This window comes from Heloderma suspectum, chromosome 1 (genome assembly GCF_057233095.1).
Source record: "Heloderma suspectum isolate Gila_16-S chromosome 1, 16-S_ref, whole genome shotgun sequence".
NCBI lineage: Eukaryota > Metazoa > Chordata > Lepidosauria > Squamata > Helodermatidae > Heloderma > Heloderma suspectum.
Window position 1 is genome coordinate 86,076,739 of NC_139458.1, and position 22,704 is coordinate 86,099,442.

Below are 22,704 nucleotides of genomic sequence, written 5' to 3' on the forward strand. Positions count from 1 at the left end.
AAAGGAAAAGGGGTTAAAAATGGGGAAGGTGGGGCAAAAAGCCAGCTAGAAATATAGAGGGAGGATTTGGACTTGCACTTTATGGCTCACTCAGTTATAGCCAGTGTTTATGGCCAAGTTTCCATACAGATCCCCACCACTGGTAGTCTGTGAATTTTGAAGGCTTCATTTGGTAAGCACTCTCTAAGGAGAAGGACAAAAAAATAAATAAAATAGCATTTCTATCTGGGGAGTGGAATATTTAAAAGGAAAACAAAAGGAAGTAGGGCATCAAAAAGAGAGCTACATGAAAAAGAAATCCACACTGTAACAAACTTATTACTTACAATAGAAAGTTGGCTAACAACAACAACAACAACAACAACAACACTGGGTGTCCAGGAAAGAAGTGACACAGTTCTCATGCTTGCATTTGACGACATGCTGTTATGCATCAGGAGTAGCCTACTCTCTGGTCTATAACCTGGTTTGCAAATTGTGAGCTTGAAAATTACTCTCTCATTGCTGGATTATGAAATGGTAACCATAAAAATAGGCCTGCTATTCTCATGAACAAGAACAGTACTCTCCTTCCCCCCTGACCCATTCTTTTTCAGCGAACATCGTATTTTATTGCTTAGTAAAACCATATTCAATTTGAACCAGAACGGTCTACTGTCATTAAAAAAAGCCAAGAATGGAACGCTGAGGAATAGGAAGCATTGAAAAATGTACTGATTAAAATGTTCTTTCCAGTAGCCTTTGCTATTGAAATTATACTTACTCCTGGTTTCTAAAGAAAGGGATTTTTTTGTGGAGTTGTTTAAATATCAGTTGTAACCTCAATGTGGTTTCTATTACGTATTACCTGACGAGATGTTCTTTGATTTAGTCTGTTTTGCTCTATTATGCATGATGCATTTCCACTGAATGCTTTGAGAAAACATTTCATCATGCTTCCCATCCACAACTGGTCAAAGGGCAAAAGCTGAAGGGTTTTAACTCACTCAGTTTCTTCAGCATCAGCCTTACTCACTAATATGCATATCTACAATTCACCACTTGATCCCCCACCTCACCCCAAATCCTACAGATGGCTGGTTCACCACATGCTATTTATCCATAATTCTAAAATTATTGAGATACAACTTCAATCTATGCACTGATATGTAAACTTTTTAAAAGATCAATTGACAGCACAACCTTATACATGTCTACTTAGAAGTCCCATTGAGTTCTATTGGCTTATTTCCAGGTAAGTACGTATAAGATCGCAGTTTAAAATGGTTAAACATAGATTCATGCATACATCTTTTACAACTTTGGTTACAATCAGAATTACTGGAGAATAGAAGCAGTGTTCTCCAGTCATTCTGTATGTAATCAAAGCAATAAATGGTGTTTGAATTAATCTAATCTATGTATTATGCTTGCTACAAACTTAACGCTTTTGGGGGGGCTAGTTTTAATTTTTTAACTGATACGCTGAAGTGCCAAGTGATCTGGAACCCAATTATTGTTCATTACGATTTTCTTTAGATGCAAAATTCTATGCCACATCCATGCCAAAAATCTTTTCTTCTATCAAGGCTATACAGTGTGTGGCCTTAAGACACCATTGCCGTGACCTTGTCATACTTCTTGCATAATGTATGTCATAACATTTTACCTGGAAACATCTTGGAAAAGCTAACATTGATGCTTGCAAAATCTTTCCCAAACAATATGTTTGTAGGTTAAGGATGTCATACCACCAATTAAGTTCCTTTAGTTTTTATGTCATATGCTTTTCTCAGTCACAACAGGCTGATCTAATAATACTGTATGGATATCCATCACCATGGTATCCAAACTCACTGAACACTAATAAAACTCATGGCTTTAAAGCAAAAAAACCTTCTCAAGCTCAGTCCTGCGAGACAAACAGCAGCATTTACAAAAACAACTACTAAAATAAACTTTATAAGACTAAGACAAACTCTGCAGTCTTGGAGACACAGCATATTAGGGACAGTGTATTTGATATGAGGTAGAAGAATACAAGCCACAGAAGGGTATAGCAGCCAGGTGGAACGAGTGATGCTAGAAGACGGCTAAGGGAGAGATGGGAAGCAAGGCCCAATCAAAAACCAGCTCCTTTTTATTATTTATTCATGAATTAACTAACAACCTGCTCTCCTCGTGAGGGAATCACAGCAATTTACATATGGGGTTTAGTGTATTATCAAGGTGGCTGACAGAAGCAGACCTTCTTAGCTCCAGTAGTAGGTATTGTATTACTCATGAACCATTCTTTGAACTATTAATCTGTTATTTCATTTAGTAGGGGTTCCTTTTCCTGTCTCACAGCAAGGTTGCTCTCTGGCAATCATTCACAGAGAAAATGGAGGCCTACTGAGAAAGTACATTTATTGCTCTCCATATAGTGATTCTCCCAGTGATTATTAAAATTGTAGTGGTAAACTACAATTTATGATATTCATACTCCAAACTCCAAAACAGCCATGACAAAACAGAGCCAGGCATTTTGTAGACCAGTGTTTAACAGCAGACTTAGGAAAACTCCCTAAGCTTGAAATAAACGGACAAAAAATGAGTACTCCCTTGACTCTGCATGTGTTGTGGAAATAAACTAATACATTGTTAAAACAATCCTTCATTTACAAGAGAGCAGTAACAACGTATTGTTTCATTACCCACTATATCATATTTAACCTGAAACAAAATGTAGGGGTGTTAACTTTCTTGTTATCCGGGGTATTTATATATTATTCTCAATGCAATTGAATTAAAATTTCTCTTTGTCTTTAGAACTTCTCTGCCAGTGTGGAACAGAAACACTACTTAGTAGTATCATATGTTTGAGTCAAACACACAAATGAGGGTTTGTGCTTCAGATGGCATTGCAGTCTTTCCCAGAAGCAGAGATCATCTGAGGCACTCTGACTGCTAGGCAGGGCATCTTTTTAAAAAGTCTTGATTTACTAACCTGTGATAATACTCATCCCATGGTGTGCCCAAATCCTGAAAGATTCAAGATCCTCTACCAAACCATAATAATAAGCTAATTCAAAACAAGGAGATTCCAAGGCAAATCTTTTAAAAGATAAACAATAATTATGGACAGCTTTGCAGCAATGGTTTTAAAGATCTACTATCAGAATTCAAATGTAACTAGGAGAAGGTGCTATTATGTTGAGAACACCTTATAGTTTGGGATTTCTCAGTTTCTCGGGACTGCCATACCTAGTGGAGAACCTCCCCCAGCATGAACATAGCTGTTGACTACCCTAATCAACTAAGACCTTCCTCTGGGTGCTTCCTCCAAGGGAGGCTTGGAAGGTGGAAAAAAGGGAAAGGGCCTGCTCCATGGTGGCCCCCCAATTATGAAATTATTTCAGCAAGGCCCACCTGGAGCCAACATTGCTATCTTTTCAGCATCAGGTTAAGACCTTCCTCCACTCTCAGGCATTTGGCAGCACATGATAAGGTTTTAATCGGGTCTTTGATTTTTCTTACTGCTGATTGTTTAAAATTGTTTAGAGATAAATAGATCGACAGACAGATGTGTGTGTTTGTGTATGTATGGGTGTTTGTGTGGTCTGTTTATATGTTTGTATGTAAACAGTTTTTATACTATGTATAATGTATTTTTAAGGCTTTGAATCTTTGTAAACCGCCCAGAGAGCTTTGGCTATTGGGCAGTATAGAAATTAAGAAATGAAATTAAAAAAACGTTAATACCATAGATGAAGCAGGATAGAGCCATTTTCAATCAAATTCCCAACATTTTCAATCAAATTCCCAACATTGTTCTTGTGTTCAATTAATAGATGCAAGAAATATGGGTACAAATTTTAGAGTCACTTAAAATGTTCTGAGTTTTTAACCAACTAGACAAATGACTGACCCAATTATATTTTATCACTTCATTTGGAGAATGTAGAGACACCTGCCAAAACCACTAACTACAGTTGCCCTAAAATGCATTGAACAATACAGGAATGGTTGAAGGAAATTCGTAGCAGGAAGTGAGGAGTTGGGAGATCAGTGCTTCTGCCTCGCACTATTACAATCATTCTGATATCAGCCACAAATGGATGACTATCTACCACGGGCCCATTTAATTCAGTATTGCTGGATCATTCTGAAATAGCCTAGACAGTAAGTATTATGTCTTTGATCTCTTCTGCGAGCAAGAAGTAGATTCATATTCATATTTCAAAAACTTAGACATACATTTTTAGTTGTTTCATTGGTTATTAGGCAAAGGGAAATGAGAATATGGGATATTATTTCCATTGCTTTAGAACAGGGGTGGGCAACTTGTGGCCCTCCAAAAGTCTGGGCCTACAACTCCCCTCACCCCTCGCTATTGGCAATTCTGGCTAGGACTGATGGGATTGTAAACCCAAAATGTCTGGAGGGCACAAGTTGGCCACCCCTGCTTTAGACAAATTCTAGGTTGGACAATTACCATTGGCTACTTTATGTTTCTTTGCAATGTCAAATGCCTACATCATCCACTTTGATTTCAGGAACTATGCTATTTAGAAATTCATCACCTTCAGCATCAGTCCTACCAATTTGCTTCCAAACACAAACCTAGCAATCTCCTACAAAAGAATTCTGTAGGATGAAAGGTGTTTATATTTCATCGTTTAATGATCTGCTTGCAAGAGATAGGAAATCAGTTCCAACCAAGTGCAGACTATCCAAAGCAAGATCCAAAAACAAATAGCTACAGAAGGGGTTTCAGGTGGAGAGTTGGGAAGACCCACTTTGGTGAAAAGAAAAAGAAAAGGCCTTGAAATGCTGGCTCAGAGTCTAAATACCAGTTCACAAAGAGACAGGCTAATCAAGCTTTTTACAAGTTCTAACCTCTTAACTGAAGATGTATGACCATTCATATTTACTTAATCACTCATGTGTCATTCTAAGCCCAACATTTACTGATCTAGGATGTTTAAAGTCAAAAACCTTTCCTGACCTCTACTCTTGGAAGTCCTACTGCTAAAAAGTGGCTCAGTTTTCTCAGAGAAGTACAGTGCACTTATCTTAACACCTGTATGGACAAAATGGATTTCCCACACATGGTAATAACTTGTGGTACATTTGCATTGTTAGACAAATTGAGTTTGCCCCAAAGTGTCCAATCTTTTATTCATCCTGTGTACAATAACACCCCTCCTCAATTTTAAGAGAAAAACATAGATGCCTAAATAGTGTAACAATAATAATACACTAATATTTCCTCTCAGGGAAGCAGGCTATATTTTGTATCAAGCTAAGTAAAATCAGTTGTTCATGTTAAACAATAAAATATAAAACAGCAGGTAATGTTAGGAGACTTTGTTTTTAAAGAGCCCAGCATATTAAGAGTGCAATCCTAAGGGAGAGCGGGCTCCAATCTCTAACCAAAGCCCTGCTTGCAAGAGCCAGCCAGGGTGGTAGAAGGACAGAAGTTTTTATGCCCTTTCTGCTCTGTTTTAATGATTTTCAGCCTCTCAGCCTGTCTAGCTGACTTACCTTCCAGTGGGTAGGGATAGCGGAGACTCTTGGATAGAGTGGATCCAGGCCTCTCCTCCCTCCCTACCCACGTTCCACCCCATTTTCTCCCTCTCTGATTACTTCCAAGGACACTATTGCATCCTCAGAAGAGAAGCCACTGTGGTGCTTTTTATGAGGGCTGGCTGCAGAAGAATCTGCACTATCCTTCCCACTCCTGAGGTCATAGCTATATTTAAGGCCTTGAGGGTGGGAATCTGCACCAACCTATGGATCCTCAGATACTGTCTGAGAAGTGATAGGATTACTCTGCCCACTTAATAGAAATATAACTCCACTTACAATTGCTGGAGGATCATTCCATTCTTCATATGATGTGGCAGCATATGGGTAGATCCTGTCATTGATAATCTTGAGAGTTGCCAAAGCAATAGCCTTCATTGATTGAAAATAAGCCTCCCAGAACCACCTTGCCTGTAAAGAACAATGAAAAGTGTTTTCACACCATATTTATGCCAGACAGCAAATATCAAACATCTGTATATGGTTGTCATATATATAATCTAACTACATTTCCAAGGTTCAACCACATGCCACTGTCATTAAGAAACCAAAGCCAGAGTGGGGTTTTAAGCAAGCTACAATCTGGAAAACAGTTCAGAAGGGCACTAAATCTAATGTTTGTCCTACAGTGGCTAGAAAAAGTTTGTGAACCCTAATGATAGTTACAGAAATTCCAAAGTTTTACCAGAATGGCCTTCGTGAATCAAAACCAGTCCTTTTCTAAATATCCAATAGGGTTTATATTAACCAATGCTGTGTCTTGTGAAATAAAATGATGTATAAATTAGGCAAACAATGAGCACTTAAGAATCAGGGTATGTGCAAAAGTAAGTGAACCCCTGGTTGCGTCAGCTCAATTAAAGGGAATAATTAGAATCAGGTGTTTAAGTAATTTCGTAGATCTTCAGGGGTGAGTTTGGGAGACCCCACAATATGAAAGGATCAGAAACTTTGTGAGTTTGGTCTTCACCATACAGTTGTGTGGAAACATGTCACGCACGATCAAAAGACATCACTGAGGACCTCAGAAAAGCAGTTATTGCTGCTCACCGGTCTAGAACGGGTTACAAAATCATGACTAAGGATTTGGGGCTCCATCAATCCACTGTCAGACAGGTAGTCTACAAATGGAGAGTCACTCTACCCAGGAGCAGTTGTCCTACCAAAATCAATCCAAGAACAAACCAGCACTTCATCCAGGAACTCAAAAAGAACCCCAGAGTAACATCCAAGGATCTGCAGGCCGCTCTTGCCGTGGCTAATGAGTGTTCATGACTGAACAATCAGAAAAAGACAGAACAAGAATGGCATTCATGAGCGGATAGCCAGGAGAAAGCCACTGCTCTCTAAAAAGAACATTGCTGCCTGTCTGAAATTCACTAAAGAGCATGTAGATGGTCCCCAAGGCTTCTGGAACAATGTTCTCTGGACAGACAAGTCAAAGGTAGATGTTTTGAGCCTCAATAAGAAACATTATGTTTGGCGAAAAACAAACACTGGGTTCGAACAGAAGAACCTCATCCCAACTGTCAAGCATGGTGGTGGGAATATGATGGTTTGGGCCTGCTTTGCTGCCTCAGGACCTGGGTGGCTTGCCGGCATGGACACAACCATGAATTCTGCAGTGTATCAGAAGATTCTAGAGAAGAATGTCAGGCAATTTGTCCGTGAGCTGAAGCTGAACTGAAAGTGGGTCATACAACAAGACAATGATCCTAAACATACAAGCAGATCAAAAGAATGGCTGCGAAAGAAGAAATTCCGTGTTTTAGAATGGCCAAGCCAAAGCCCAAACCTAAACCCCATCGAAATGTTGTGGCAGAACGTGAAGCAAGCTGTTCATGCAAGGAAGCCCTCAAATGGCACTGAGCTGAAGCAGTTCTGTAAGGAGGAATGGGCCAAAATTCCTCAAACCCAATGTGAGAGACTGAACAACAGTTACAGGAAATGCTTACTTGAAGTCATTGCTGCTCAAGGGGGTGCCACCAGGTACTGAATCTAAAGGTTCACATACTTTTTCACACATGGATATTGAATGCTGAATCAGTTGTGGATAAATAAATGTTGAAAAAGCATCACGTTGGTGTGTCATTTGTTTAATCAGGCTATCTATTGTTCTTTTTTTGGATTATGGGGTTAGATTAAGATCTAATAACATTTTAGATTGGAAATATGTGACAAACCTAAGAGGTTCACAAACTTTTTCTTGCCACTGTAGAAATTTGCTGGGGTGGCAAATTTTCTGTCAAGGGCCACAAACCCCCAGGGACATAAGCCAATGTTGTGGGCCACAAACCAATGGTGGGTGGGGTCAAAACCACAGGAGGGCAGAACAACCCCCTTTTCTCTCTTTCTGTCACTTCTTTTTCTCTGTCTCTAACACCCTCTTCTCTCTCCTCCTCCTCCATGCCCAGCAGGCTGCAGAGGAACAGACAGATTACTCACGCCAGGAGTCTGAACTTATTATTTGGAGAGGGCTTTTGAAATTAGACAAAGGACTGTAACCAGATTCTAGAGCTGCAGGTTACCTACTCCTGTCCTAGATACTGGACTTAAAGGCACAGAAGCAGACGATGCTCCCCAACCAGTGTCCCTGACCACAGCCCTTTACTTTTCCCTCTATAAGTGGATGGTTGCCATTTACTCCTATGGCAGAAGTAAAATGATGCCACCGGGGACACTGTTGTAGTGAAAGCAAAAAATGTCTCTCTGCTCCTGACACTTAGGTGGCTTAGCCTTCACTGATCCAACAGAATGACTGTCAGGATTGGGTGCAGCAACTCAGCTGAACCAGCGGGAACAGATTCAGAGTCAGATGAGGAACAGTGTGAAGTTCCTCATCTGGGGGAGGGACCTGAGCTTCAAGGAGATGGAGACAGGGAAGAGTCTGTCCAGGTGCAGGCTAATCAGCTGGATCAAAGCCTGACCATAGCCTCTCTCTGAGAACACAGCAGCTCATGGGGGTGGTGGGGGGTGGGCATGACAGATGCAAGGATCAGACGTTGGGTCAAGAGGGAGGCACAGCTTCAGGAAGTAAGGCATTCTACCAGGCTGGCCCATCACAAGAGGTGTCTAGGGGAAGATCCTCCCTGAGGGAAGGACTGGGAAAGGCTTTCAGGTTCTGTACTGCAGGCTGATGCCAGATTTGCAGCAACTGCTACCCTAACCATAGCACATCCCTCAAAGGGATCTTTAGGTAGTCTATGTATATTGTGCCAGCTTAAGCAGGGTTATTTATTTACTTACTTACTTACTTATTAAATTTCTTAATCACCCATCTGGCCGGTCACCTGGCCACTCTGGACGATGTACATCAATACAAACAATTTTAAAACAATAAAATTTACATTAAAACATCATATTTCTAAAAATACCCTAACCCACCCCAAAAGAACTGCCTGAACAACCATGTTTTTAATGCATGGTGGAAGCTCATTAAAGAGTGCTAAGTTGCCATAGGATGACAAGGTCTGTAACCTGAACTGCTATGGGACTGATTGATTCGCATAATAAGGCCTATCTACCTAGAGAGCGTCTTCTTTGTTTGATTACCAACATGCTGGGACAACTCAGCACTTGACAGTGATGTTCTATGCACACAGAATCGTTAAATCCTCATGGGTACTCTCAGCAGACATTCCCTCCACATACAACCTACCGAACTATAGGAATTTTGCTGTAAGCTAGGTTTGGACTTCTATTATTTATTTTTTGTTTATTTAAAATATGTATATGTTAGTTGTTCATTTAAAGTACTTATATATCATTATTTAAAATATGTATATAATGCCCTTCACAGGAATTTGTTCCAAGGCAGTTTATACAACTAAAACAACAATAAAACTATATGATAAAACAAGCCAGCAGAAATAAAAACAGACAATCAAGAAGATTTTAAAAATTTAAAATTTAAAAGCCTGGGAGAATAAAAAGAGTTTTGCCTGGTGCGTAGAAGACAGCAATGTTGGTATCAGACAAGCCTCCTTGAGGAGGGTATCTGGTAGATGGTGCACCATGACTGAAAAGGCCCTCTCTCTCTGGTTATCCTCCTTGCCTCCTGGTCATGTGACTTCCTGTCCTTTAGAGGGTGCACACCATGGAGCCAAGTGCACTAAATTGAATTCTGTGGGGTTTACTTCTGATAGACATGTACAGGATTGCACTGTAAAGGTCAGGAGAGGCAATAAGCCTGTGCACGATAGCAGGATAGCTTGCTGTTTCCCAATAGGAAGAAGGCTGTAGAACAAGTAATTCCTATTCTAGCCCTCAAGAAACAATACAAAATTGTAAGTGTGCTGTACATGTTGAATGAAGTTCCTAAACTAATTTGTAACTTGGCAACAGGTGCAATAAAATGTGGGCACCCCAATTCTACTACAGAATCCAAAGCATGAACATGTTAAGTTGATGACACATTCCTTTGTTATCATTACATTTTCATCCACTGCCTCTTGTCATTCAGGATAAACATTGGAGGGTTTTTTAAAGAAATAGTAATGTGTTGCCTGCTTCTAATACAGAACTGCAATGAACAGAATTTGTAAGGACTTGGAACCAAATCAAGTCTGAAAGCTCTACAACCCCAAAGGAAACATGCTTGCCAATAATCATACCTCAAGTGATCTGCCCTTACAGAAGTTATTTTTAAGCTTAATTGTTTCTGCAGAGATCTCCAACACATTTAAGTGTCCAGAAGGCCTTAAAATGTAAAGACCTCCCTAAGGCCCAGTATCAGCCAAGAGGAGTATGTCTGTAGGGCAGTTCGCAAGCAAAGCTTATTTTTTTTTCCTAGTGCATTGGCTGGGCATAATACTTGCAGAGCCAGTATTACAAAAAGGCAATAACATAACATACACAGCTGGCCATGCTTATCAGGTTGACTTTCTGACTGTGAAGAAAGACTAGAACTACAAATATAATCATGCTGAAACAATCACTCAAATAATTGAGTGAAACACAACTGGAGAATGCTATGCCCTTGGAGTTAGACATTTCTGGATGACATAAAATTAAGCAGTTGCCCTCTGCTGTTGGATACTGTTTTACTGTTTAGTACAATTCAAACTGTCCTTCAACAGAGGAAGTTATACCTGTATTATGAAAAGCTGTAATGCCACAGAGAGCCAAAAGCAAGGAACTGGACCTTTGAAAAGGACAGAGATTCACCCACGTCTGTTAAGCATATAGTGGCCTTCTATGCTTGCAAAAGTGGGACGAGTCCATCCTCCTTTGAAATTTGTCGGTTGCAATCTCCAGTAGATGAAGAAAATTCTGAAGAAGTGGTTTGAGAACCAGACGTAATTCCCATGGACAGGTTTATAGTAAGTTAATTTCATCAGAAGCTCAAACTCAGTTAATATGTACATCTCAGTAAACATCATCCCCAGCTTAGCTTGTGTAGGACATTAATGGGAAAACTGTTAATACATTAGCAACACCTGCATGTCAAGGACAGTTAAATAAACTAGATCATGTACAACTATAAAAATGAACTATCAAGGGCTGAACCAGAAATAGGTGAACAGGTGCCCTGCCTAGTCCCAGTAAACAATGTAAACAAGTTTGGGAACACAGAGATAAGACTTAATTCATTCTGTACATTTCTACAGTTAGTAAATATTCCTTCATATACAGAAGAATCAGTCATCTTTCTGTATGACTTCAAACGAGGGAGTTAGCTAGCACTTTAGGAACAGAACCTGAAGACATGCCACTGATCCCCACTTCCACTGCCGAACAGCAGATTGGCAACCTCTGCCTTGCACAGTTTCATCTTCCTCTTGTGCATATGTGATCTCTGGGGACTGCTTACTGCTGAACAGAGAGAAAGAGAGTGATGGGTCGGGATCTAGCAGCAATCCCATAGAACATTTATGCACTCCATTTCCTTTCCAATCAGAAGTATCTCAAGAAGCTTTTGATGTCTGTCATTGGAGTGCTCCAAGCTCCACCTATATCTACAAGGAGCTTGGAGAGCTTCAATAACAGATGGAAAACTGTCACACCTTTATGAGGGTGCTGATGTCCAATTATGAAGGATTGAGGCCTACAGAGGGAAAGCAGAGGGTCAGGCCTAGAGGCCTGGAGTTTTTGTTGGGAGGGGGCATCCCTGAGAGGAGTAGTTTCATTTCCCTGGTTAAGTTTCATTTCTTCAGGTTTGAAACAGTACTTTCTGTTTTGAGGGAAGAGGGTATAAAAAGAGAGAGTCAGAAAGACCAGAGCAGTGTGAGCAGAGTTGGGGAGACCTGAGCCTGAAGAGGGAGCAGGACAAAGCAGCCTGGAGAAGACCAAATACAGCTAGGGTAAAAGGACTGGCATTTTGTAACTTTGATTTTCTTTTAAGGCCATTTGTATTACTCAGCTCTATTGTGCAAATACCTTTACTTGTGATTTGCTTGCTTTAATTTACCAGTAAACTGTTGTGGTGAAACCCTGTGTCTAGAGTGTCATCACCCCACGTTACTGGAAAGGGGAAGGTAAAAGAAGGAAGGTGGAACTCTTAAGGAGGAAAGAGATTCTTAAGAAGTTGCTCAGGTGGTCCAGGTCATAAGGGGAACCCTGACAATAACATGCCATAACTTCCACTTGCTTCCATATATTACATATATGTGCAGCTAATATCTAGCTCTGCAGTAGCTGAAAGGGCTTTGGTTAAATCATCACACACAGTCTGACCCCTTCACATGCCCTCTAATTTTGTACTGTGCAAACAGGTTTCTGTTATACTAGACATGACCTAATAGCGGTATATATAAAAATTTTCTCTTAGGTCCTATAGCAGGGATTTATCTCTTACAGTTTCCTTTTGCATTCATCTTTTCAACTTCTAAGAGCAGCTTCAGAAAGAATTGTATTTTCACACCATGAATGATGGGGAAGTGGGAAGCAAGGAATGGAGCTATCTTTTATAGCTTAAATGTTTGTGTAATTATTAATCTAAGAAAAGAACTACAGAAGGCTTTTATATACTGGCAATCATTTTTTCTGAGTTGTGTCTCTTTAAAGGCTGAATCCAAAACCTTCCAAGGGTATTGCAAATCTCCAAACAGATGTTTTCAGGGCTCAATGCTTCCTTCCCACCTTGTTTGCTTTTCCAGAAAATAAACTGATTACCGTGACTAGTCAAGTCATCCAGTACCATCCAACACAGAACATTACTGAGCACAGCTGGAAATTCTTCCACTTAAGAAGAGATGCGCCTTCCCTATTTTATCAAAGGAAGCTTTGATTTTTCTTTTCTGCAGTGCATGTAATTAAAAAACCCTAGACTAAAAGAAAATACAGGTTATGAACATAATTTTATCTAGCTCATGTGATGAGAAAGAGAAAGCTCGTTAGTGATGCAGAAGAATGCAATGCCCAGAGTACATTGTATATATAAGTGTGAATGACCAGAATTTGTTAATTGTTGACCTTCACATTTGATTGCTGACAATTGCAGATTATTTTTGTAAATCTGTCTAAAAATACTTTTTGGACATACACCAATAAATGACAACAATCAAATTCAGGAAATTCTCAACATTCACCAGTCTCTCTTGCTGAGTTTTTGGATATTCACTAAATTTGTAAATGCTGACACTTGCCAGATTTGGGCACTGACTGATACATTTCACAGCAGTTGCCTCTGGGCAGCAGAAATCTAGCTTCTTAAAGTTATAATCATTCAAAAGTACCCGCAGAAATTGGGTGGTTGCTGAAAGCAGCCATAGTATGAGGTAGTGTATAAGAAGGACCAAATGCCTTTCCTTGCTGACACAGATTTCTCTCATAACTTGGCCCCCAAAATCTGTTCTTACAGGTAGGGGGACTCAAGAGCATATTTGGGGCACATGCAGGGGGCTGCAGGGAGAGGATGGAAAGGGAAACTCCTGTTGCATGAGTAGAAGACAGCTCATGTAAAATTGGGTTCAGATTCCATTTCCAAAACATTTCCTTTCCTCTAAGGAGCCTATATGAGGCAACCATATAATCTTCAGAATAGGCAGGAAGTGAAGAGCTATGTGTGAGGCTGCTCTTTAGCAATATTCAGAAACTTCAGCTGTTGCAAAATGCAGCAAACTGTTTTGATTGAGACAGAGTGAGAGGAACAATATATACGCTGCAGTCCGACACAACTGCACTACCTATTAGGTTCTAGGCCCATTTCAGTGCTGAATTTCAGTCACCTAGAAAACTCTTAATTGCCTTGGTGTAGCATAATGCATGGAGAGAAATGCTCTCTCACCACCCAACTTGCTCCTTTAGATATGTGGGAGTGGCTTTTTGCTCACAGTCCCCTCCATCAGAGAGATGACACTGACTGGAATGTGGCATGGAGTCATTCAGGTGTAGTTCCTTTCCTACTGAATCAGGTGTCAGGTACTGAAGCCCTGGGCTGGGCTTCTCTGCACCTGTTTGTTATAACACCTTAGCCCCACTTATTACTTGTCAACCAGCCACAGTCAACCCCATTAATTAAGGGGCTATTTAGCAACCCTCCTGGGAAATCCATGCAGGCTTTGCATGAGGAATCCAAGATGTGTCTGCAGGGAGGCAGTTTATAACTCCAGATTGGACTCTGTCTTATTTCCCACCCCTGCCTCCTCACTGAAATCCCTTCTCATCTGTTTCAGGCCTTCAAGAGGTAGAACTGTATCCACCAGAAAGCCTGGAATTCTAGACCTTACTTGCTTTTCTTAGAGGAGGGAACCTGTGACCCTCCAGAAGTTAGTGGACTACAACTCTTAGAAGCCCTGGGCCTTGCTCCTTGGACTTAATGCCACCCATCAAGTACCTTCTGAGCCCTGTCATAGCTCAACCTCTCTGATATTTTATAGACTAGGCAAAAATCTCTTTATTTCAATATATTTTTAGACTGCAATCCTATACACATGTACCTGGGAGTTAGCTACCATTGAACTTAATGGAGCTTACGTCTGAGTAGGTGACCAGGCATTTTAATTTTAATGCTTTAAAATTTTAACTGTAAATTATTTTTAAACTGAATTGACAGTTGTGTTTTTTGTTTGGTTTTCTGGTTGAAGAACTGTTATTGTTGTTTAATTTGCTTTTTAATGTGAAACTGTATGGATTTGTTAGTTTTAATAACAAATTTGTTAATTTGTCTATATTGGATTTGTTAGTTTTAATGCTGTGTACACCAGCCTAGGATCCTGTGGATGAAGGGCAGTTTATATATTTAATAAGAAATTAAATAAAATAACAGATATGCACAGGATTGCACTGCTGGTCTGTTAAAACAACTGCTAATGTTGTAGTGTTGCACTGCATTTGGAGTGAATATGTTGATTATTTTATTATCATTTTTTTTAATGGTTGGGAATTATTATAAAAGATAAGGGTGGGACAAAAAGGTTAAATAAGTAAACACGATCAAGACTGAAGGCCATAATAGAGACATGGAATATGTAGGAGGGGCAACGTTAATTTGCCTAATAATATAGTCTGTATTCCTTACGTCAATGAATGATGCATTTTACAGTAGTTTTCTGTTTAAAACTTATGTTCAGCCCTCTCAAACTGTATATCTAGTTAATTGCATCTTATTTGAAACAGTTAATTTCACCTTCTTTGCCATCTGCCATCTTCTTTGTCATCTGCCATTGTTTTTGATGTTTTAAAATGCATTCTTCATTGGTTGAATCCACAGACATGCAAGCATGATTTTGCTCATACAATGGGGCCTTCCTGACTTCTCCTCCCTACTACAGCCCCCTGTGTCCCCATAAAGCCACTTCGGAGGGTCCTGGGACCCTATGGAATGCCATGGAATAGGACATGGGGGGCTACAGATGTGAGATCTTCAGAATTTAGGGACGAGCAGAAGTGCGTTTCCACTGTCACAGGACTGCATCCAAGTCAATATATTTAAATGCATTTGTGCCTCTATAAGGCCTAGAAAAGCTTTTAATTTCATTTGAATGAGGTTCATATGATCGGATTTGCAATTTGTAGACCACCCCACCCCCAATTACCGCCTCCTTCTTACTTCAAGTTTACACAAAAAGCTGTTGTTAACATTCACTTCTTACAATCTTAGCTGTACTAACATTCCCTTATTTAGAAGAGCAGGTTCAAATTATTCCACATGCATGCACTTCGTCAGTTTGGAAAAGGGAATGTCTGTTCCACATGTCGCTCATAAATGCTGGTAATGTTGGAATTCTCACACTCCCTAAAACAAAGTAGCAACACACAACTCACACCAGACAATATGCTTTGCTTTAGCACTACAATATTCTCACATGAGAAGCTGACATGTATGATAACAGTGGGGCTTGGTAAGCTATTCTAGTTGGTTAGAAACATCTATTGCCACCAGAGAGGGAAATCTGCTCACTGAAAATAACATTTGCAGAAACCGACATAATGAAAGTAACATTTATTTAGGCAAAAATGTATTTTCTTTAGAACTACACATTTGACTACCCAGCATTTCTTCACAAGCCTGGACAGCATCAGGTTACACCACAGTCTATTCCTATGGTATGTGTAAGACTTGGTGTTAATGTCACTAGAGATGCTCCATTATGCTATGCCAATGGCAAATGTACAATCTAGTATGAAGACATCAATACCAGGAAAGAAACACAAAAAGGATTGCTTAATGAAACACTAATGGAATCACCTTTGGCTTTCATCAATCACCTAGGCCAAAGTTCTAATTGGAAAAGAGAAAAGCCTGCCAAGAGAAAGGTAGAAGGACTTGGAAGAAAGCCATAAAAATTAATTGCCTAACCTAACAGTCAGGCGCCGTGGTGTTGAAGATTTTGCCTCACTGCAAGAGTCAAGTGTTCCCAGAGTGCCACACTTCACACAGTTTATGAGGTCTTGAAGAGCTACCATTTTCATGGTGGCAGAAGTTACTTTAATGGCTTTCCTTTTGGAAAAGGTTTATAGAAAACCCATACATCTTTTACTACCATCAGGTCAGTTAGACTGAGGTGCTTGATTGAACGCTACTGCAATTCTTCCAAATATTATATTGGTCTTTGTCCTTCATTCAAGTCTTAGTCCTTGCAAACCAACTCCCTATTTCAACTTTTGGGCATGACTTTTCATGGGTTTTCACTTATTATCAACATATCCTCTGCCCAGTGTTAAAAACAATTTAAGTCTAAGGCTGATAACCTATAAATGCTAAGTGCAAACTTGCACCAGGGCAGCTGCTGGTGCTGCAGACGCCCCAAACCCTGCAGGGGCCTTTGGAGGGTTTGGAATGACAACCACCACAGGCGGATCTACGTTTAGCTTCTCAGCTCCTACCAACACAGGTACCACTGGGCTACTTGGTACCCAGAACAAAGTTTCGGATTTGGTACTGGCTTCGGGACAGGTTTGGGAACTGGTTTGGGATTTGGTGGCTTCAGCACCCAGCAGCAGCAACCACCACTAGGAAGCCTCTTCAGTCAGCCTGCTCAGGTCCCCACCCAATCCAATCAGCTGATAAACACAGCAGGTGCCCTTTCTGCACCCACACTTTTGGGAGATGAATGAAATGCTATTTTGGCAAAGTGGAATCAGCTGCAGGCATTTTGGGGCATGGGCAAAGGTGCTACTGATTTCAGATGGCTTTGTGTGTGTTTAAGTAGGATGTAGGAAATAATCCACTTCAACAGGACTTAAATTTACTACAACACTCAATTTCAGTTAATATATCAGATGTGTAATTAAAGATAGGCATCTATATAACTTTCTACAAAGCTCACTACGAGCAGGAGCCTCATTTTTGGAATGTGTAATCCTAGAAATACTAAGAAGTTCCAGGTTTTTTGAGAGTAAAGGATCCTCAGGTTAGTTTGGCAGCCATATTGTTTATTTCAAATTGCTCAATGTGCCAACGTGGCTTCAAATTATTGTTTCACATTATATTATCCAAAAAACACTGGTTTAATCATATGTCACAATTAAATAAATATTCAAAGTCTTGCAACCCAACTATTTTTTTTACAATTTGGAGAAGATTCTGCATTTTAATAAGCATTGCTTAATTAGTTTTGGAACATTAACCCTTTCACCTCAGCTATGTCGATACAGACTTTGCGAAGACATGTACCAGGTCACTTGACACCAAGCTGAATTCCAAAAAAGTTAAATAACTTTTTGTCAAGTTTCTGAAATCTGAAGCTTCGCACTAATTTTGCACTAGGGCATATCAAAGATAGGTGCCCCCACTATTCATGAAAGAGTTCTCAAATACAACAAAAACTGGGCCCATCTTTTAAGAGGGAGGCACGTGACAGGGAGGAAATGTCTGCAAATGTCACTTTAAAACTAAGCCAAACACACAGCATAATCCCTCTCCCTCTCTTTGCATGTGATTTGTCTAAGGAGTGGGACAGATCCATGTGGCAGCAAAAGGTCATTTTTTTTTTTATAAGGGAACATGGTTGTTTCAAAGAAAGTGTCAGCTGTCATTGCAAGAAGTTAAACCCATGAAAATTCAATGCTGCCTGAGAAATTCATCTTTCACTTTATCCTTATAGAAGAAAATATGAACTCTCCGTTGAAGAAAAGTTCTCAGAAAATACATGGGCAAAGCCTGCTATAGACTGAAGTTCTCTCTTTTGAATTAGGTGGGTTCCCGAAGAGTTACAGACTTAGTGCCCTGTACAACTTCCTGTTTCTCTTAAAAGACTACTAAAAAAATGAGTTCATGTGAAGAATGTGCCTACAAGGCTCTTTGGGCCCCAGTCAGCTTATAAACAGCCCTGCTTTGCTAAACTTCACTATCTGCACTACTGTCTGTGGCAGCCTCCCCAAACCGGGTGCCCTCCAAATGTGTTGGATTACGATTCCCCTCCTCCCAGCCAGCATGGACAATGGCCACACTGGATGGAGATGATGGAATTTGTAGCCCAACACATCTGGAGGGCACCAGGTTGGGTAGCAAGACAGCTGAGAAGCACAACACACATTTGAGGGAAATTTGTGAACACATAGAACAGCGGTAGGCAACCTGATGCCCTCTAGATGTTTTGGATTACATATCCCATAAACCACAGCCAGCATGGTTATAGATTATGGGACCTCTATTGAAAAACCTCTGGAGGGTACCAAGTTGTCAACCCTTACTATAGGATCCTAAGTGCAAAGAGAAAGCAAATATAATTTTTTATTCTCTTGCGAAACAAACACACATAGCTACTTCATAGGGTATTTTCTGCCCATGGGAAGGAACTGGGCAAAGCCTGCTATAGACTGAAGTTCTCTCTTTTGAATTAGGTGGGTTCCCAACGAGTTGTGGCAAACACATAAAGTGTCAGTTAACAAGGAGACCCATTTTTTTTTCCTAAGTATGTGTAGGCAGCATCTATGAAAGGATCAGACCCCCAACTCATATATTTTGAATTGAAATTCACAACTTATACACATGGGCATGCTTAATAACCAAATCTAGCTGCATGTATTCTGTACTGAACAATAGCTCCTTAAGTATAAAACATATTGTTTTATACTTAAGACAGCCAGTGTGGTGTAGTGGCTAGAGTGTTGGTCTGGGAGTTGGAAGATCCGGGTTCTAGTCCCCGCTTGGCCATGGAAGCTCACTGGGTGACTTTGGGCCAGTCACAGACTCTCAGCCCAACCTATCTCACAGGGCTGTTGTTGGGAGGATAAAATGGAGAGGAGGATTATGTATGCCACCTTGGGTTCCTTTAAGAGGAAAAAAGGCGGGATATAAATGTAATAAATAAACAAACAAACAAACAAACAAACTGTATGCGGTGTTCCACAGTCAAGCTGAGGGAAGACATTTCTCATACAAGGAAAAGATAACTTAGAAAATATATTTGGCCACTGTTTGTTACTTTCCAAAGAAAATCTCTAACCCTGGGAGCACACACCCTTTCTCTCATCTCTAGGAAGGAGCAACAAGAGAACTGGAATACACTGTGTTTATCTGGACACAGTATCTCCCTGGCCATCTAAATAAAAATTCCAGTGTTTGCAGCGACAGATTGGGTGGTCAGGGGATACCATGTTCAAAATAAACACAGTACAACTCAATTAACTTGTTACTTTCTCTGAATGCCAAGCGGAAGGGGGACATGAGAACCCAAGACTCCTATCGAGTGGAGATTTACTTTTATATTTAGATTTTAAAAGTAATGAGTGAATAGGCCTTCTGGTTATAGGATGATGTGGTGGCTTGCTGCATAAATTGCTTTTTAAGAAGCATTTAATACAGGGAACAGAGAAAAGAAGACTGTTATCACCACTCTGCCCTGCTTGTGAACTCCCCCTTGATATCTTAGCTTGCCCCTGTCGGGGAATGTTGAGATCAATGGACCATCAAGTTTAAGCCCACATGGCAGTTTTTATGGTCTTATACCTCCAAGTCTAGTTAAAACTACTGTTCCCAGCATTTGGCAAGTTTAGATACTCCAGATTTTATAAGCATACACATTAGAAATGTTACAGGCTTTTACTGAGTTTTGCATTGATCTGATCTGAAAATTAAATTGGATGTAGGAAAGCTATTACCACATTTGTTTTGTAGTTTCAAATTCACAAGGAGCACCAAGGTCACAGTTCAAAATCCTTGGTTGACCCTCCAGATATTGGTCACCTGGGAGCTGCCTTCTATAGGTTTTCCATTTTATTGCTGTAAACTACTGACTTCATAGATATGACTCCCAGTAGTGAGGTTAAAAAGGGAAAATACGTTGTGTTATTATCTCCACCTCAGTAAGATTTCTGACCTATTAAACTTCTTGATCTTTATTCTGCATCTAAGTTTTAGTAGTTTTCAAAGGTAGCCCATTTATTCAGATGCGTAACAACAATCAGGAATGGGATAAATGCTTACTAGTTCCAGACTTTTGCACATTTGCAAGCGCTCGTGTTCTTGCTCAATTCTAAGGCTGGTAAAGGTGTGTGCAAGGACAATACAGGCATCTGCATGTTTAAGAAATAAAATGGGAAGCAAACATTTCACTTGCAAAACAAAGGCATCTCCCCCACCACTCCCAAATATGTTCACCTTTCTTTCAGGTGAGACTTTGATATAAGTTTTTTCTGTCATTGTGCTTATATCCAGACAGCGCCTGCATGCTGGGAGGGTTAGCCTTCCTGAAAAATATTCATTGGGGGTGGGAGGAGAGACTAACCTCACGATTCCTCCATGCACACTTGTCCCAAGCAGCCAGGATTGTCCCAGCAGCCAAAGCTGGCATGCCTGAAAAGTTCAGGAACAGTGGAGGAGCAAGAAGTGTGGTGTAGTGGTTAGAGTGTTGGACTGGAAATTGGGAAATCAAGATTCTAGGCCCCACTCAGCCATGAATGTCACTGGGTAGTTTTGGGCCAATCAATGACTCTCAGCCTAACCTACCACACAGGGCTGTTGTGAGGATAAAATGGAGAGGAGGAGGCCCATGTAAGCCACCTTAGGTTACTTGCAAGAGGAAAAAAGGCAAAATAGAAAGGCAATAATAAATATATAAATAAATGTGTGTGTGTATGTATGTTAGAAGGTGAAATAGTGGCTGACATGTCCACCTCCCCTGTACCAACCAAAGCCACTAAACACATCTACAACATTCAGCAAGCATTTACGTCATTCTGGGAGGGAGCCGCCAGGTGATTGGACCTTGAAACACTGAGCGTTTGCTTGATCTACGGACACCACTGAAGCAAACCAACCATACCCAGGGAGCTTTCTGCCAATTGGAATAGACAAGAGCAACTGCTGGCTCCTTATGATTGTCATCTCTATAGAGGCAGCTTTCAGACGAGCCTGGAAGAGGCACCCAAAGAGAAAGAAAAGGAAAGAGTATCCCTTGTCCTTTGCCTCATCCCTCCTGTTCACTGCAATTGCTCACAAGCCCCCATTTGAATACATATGATTATGTCCTTTTTCTTAACATCTGCAGTGCTTCTTTGAGTTACCTTCCAGATTAGAGCTATACATATCCACACATGTTATTAGTATTTAAAACTTATTTACTAGCTTACTGGACACTGGTAGATGAGCTCCATCCCTCCTGAGGTAGCCTATTATATTTCTGTGCTGGGTGCACAGGAGGGATGGAGCACTCTGTCCTCCCCTGCAGCACATTCACTCACCTGCTTAGAATTCTATGCACTCATCTGCATTCAATTTCTTCTTGCCTAGAGCTATCCGGCTAGTGCTTAAATACATGGTTGGGTTATAGATAGCGACATTACTTTGAAGAAAGAAAAAAGAAGAGAAAGACCATCAAGCTTCTCAGGTAAAAATCATACTTAATACCATTGAAAGCAATGGCGTTCCGAGCAACAAAACACAGACAGACAGAGCAAAGTTGGCAATACTGATCTTTCAGAGCAGGAGATCAATAAACAAGGATAACCACAGGTGTGCTACAGGGGAATATTTACAATCCTTTTGACTAAACATTCTACCAATCCAAAATTCTGCTTGTCATCTTGCAAACCCAAATCCACAGAGATATTCACATTTGCTACAGTTACTGCAAGCACAAGAGAAGTTTGCTAAGAACAGGGAGAACAAAAATTGTGTTACACATAGCTGTATGGTATATCCTAACACAATATGATTGCCCACTGAAAAAAGGGGGGAAAGGTTCAGCTTCATTTTCTGACAAGTGACAGACAGTTTCTGAAACAGAAAGCAATAGGTTTCAAGTCTCGAGGGTATTGCTTTCAAATATGTCAACGTTCTAAGGGTGGATCAGTTTTCCTTACTGTAGGCATCCCACTGAGAGGTGAAGTCCCAAGAAAAACATAAGAATCTGACGGCAAGCCTTTGAGGTGGCAGGAACCGAGAGAGGTTCAAAGACAAGGCTGGTCAGTGGGTAGCACCTCCAAGCACCACGGAGGTTAGAGGTTAGTAAAGCAGGAGCCACTGTCCAATAAAACCATGTTTAGAGAACCCACTCGGCAGATAAATTGAGGATCTGTTTACATCTTTCCCAGCTTTTGGAGCTACGCACTGATGCTTCCCACTGTGATTTGGTACAATGTCCCTAGCATCTCCCCTGGTTGTCAGCTGCCCCGGCTGCCTCTAGACTTGGCTGGCTTAAGACATGGCTAGAAACTTTTAATCAGTATCCAGCATTGTAAATAAATAAATAAATAATGCCCACTGCAACAACATCAAACTTGCTTGAGATTTCTCATTACTGCTGTACTAATACCAAGCGAATGGAA

At 40.5% G+C, this 22,704-nt stretch overlaps 1 protein-coding gene across 2 annotated transcripts in view; it reads right to left on the reverse strand.

Annotated features, from left to right (window-relative positions):
* EXT2 (exostosin glycosyltransferase 2) overlaps window positions 1-22,704 on the reverse strand; it is a 137,979-nt gene that overhangs the window by 58,207 nt on the left and 57,068 nt on the right. For both annotated transcript variants that reach the window (XM_084850909.1, XM_084850915.1), the window contains exon 8: window positions 5,830-5,961. In XM_084850909.1, the coding sequence (XP_084707035.1) occupies window positions 5,830-5,961 (132 nt within the window). The remainder of the gene's footprint in view (window positions 1-5,829; window positions 5,962-22,704) is intronic.